Genomic DNA, 877 nt, shown 5'->3' with positions numbered 1-877 from the left:
GGGATCAGCAACCTCATGTTAACAAAAAAGACCGGGGGATTCCACTAACTGATAAGACACTGTCCGAATTCAGAGGCATTTTCAAAGTCTTCCCCGTGGTTTACCATAGTTGAGCCCATATAAGCAATTGGTAGAGTCTTCTCCTTATCATCTCCCTCATTCCGCTTGGACAGCGCTTTCACATAAGTTGTCATTGATTTCTGGAGTTTCTCCATTCCTGCCAAAAGTTATAGTGGTTAGGTACATATAGTCCAATACTGGACTTTAGCCACCTATATCTCACCTTCATGTCTCAAGTTCATCTCTACCTCCAACGCCTTGAAGTCATCTGAGAGAGCAGTTTTCGACTCCGATCCCATGCGCTCTCCCGCCCACTGCTTAAAGCGGCCGATTTTCTTGTTGACGTTCATCGTGAAAACGCAATTTGCGTCTATAGGATGGAGTTGAGAGGGGTGGAGGGGCCCGTTTGTCCAATTCCTGGTCTGGACTGTAGATAGTTGTAAAGCAGTAAGGTAGTAAGATAGGAATAGATAATGCGAAGAGGCGGCCTGGAGCCTAGTTTAAATCAAGAAAGACCCAGGATCGATATGTTGGCGAAATGCTTTGTTGTTTCAGATGCCCAAGGTGGGAGCCAGGGGAAAGGGTTGATGTGATAAGAATACAATGAAATATGAACGATGAGAGAGTTACGAAAGTAAAAAGGGCGATTTAGTGACACAGAGATACTGTGAGAGAAACACGAAGAGAGAGAGAGAAAGAGAGAGAGAGATAGGACAACAAAAACAGTTAGACATTCAGCAATGAGTCGCAGCTCTGAGACAGCGAGTATACTTGTGCTTGGAGAAAAGATGGAACGTTTGTTGTTGGCAAGTAAATG

At 44.5% G+C, this 877-nt stretch overlaps 1 protein-coding gene across 1 annotated transcript; it reads right to left on the bottom strand.

The window, feature by feature from the left end:
- Positions 1–44: 44 nt before the first annotated feature.
- HCAG_08546 (predicted protein) lies at positions 45–410 on the bottom strand (the record flags this gene model as incomplete). Its single annotated transcript, XM_001536714.1, has 2 exons — positions 45–217; positions 284–410. 2 exons carry the CDS (start codon positions 408–410, stop codon positions 45–47), a joined length of 300 nt encoding a protein of 99 aa, XP_001536764.1.
- Positions 411–877: the final 467 nt, after the last annotated feature.

The sequence above is a fragment of the Histoplasma capsulatum genome, genomic scaffold (assembly GCF_000149585.1).
Source record: "Histoplasma capsulatum NAm1 scaffold_11 genomic scaffold, whole genome shotgun sequence".
In the NCBI taxonomy this organism is placed as follows: Eukaryota; Fungi; Ascomycota; class Eurotiomycetes; order Onygenales; family Ajellomycetaceae; genus Histoplasma; species Histoplasma mississippiense.
This window is presented reverse-complemented; position numbering and strand designations above follow the sequence as displayed.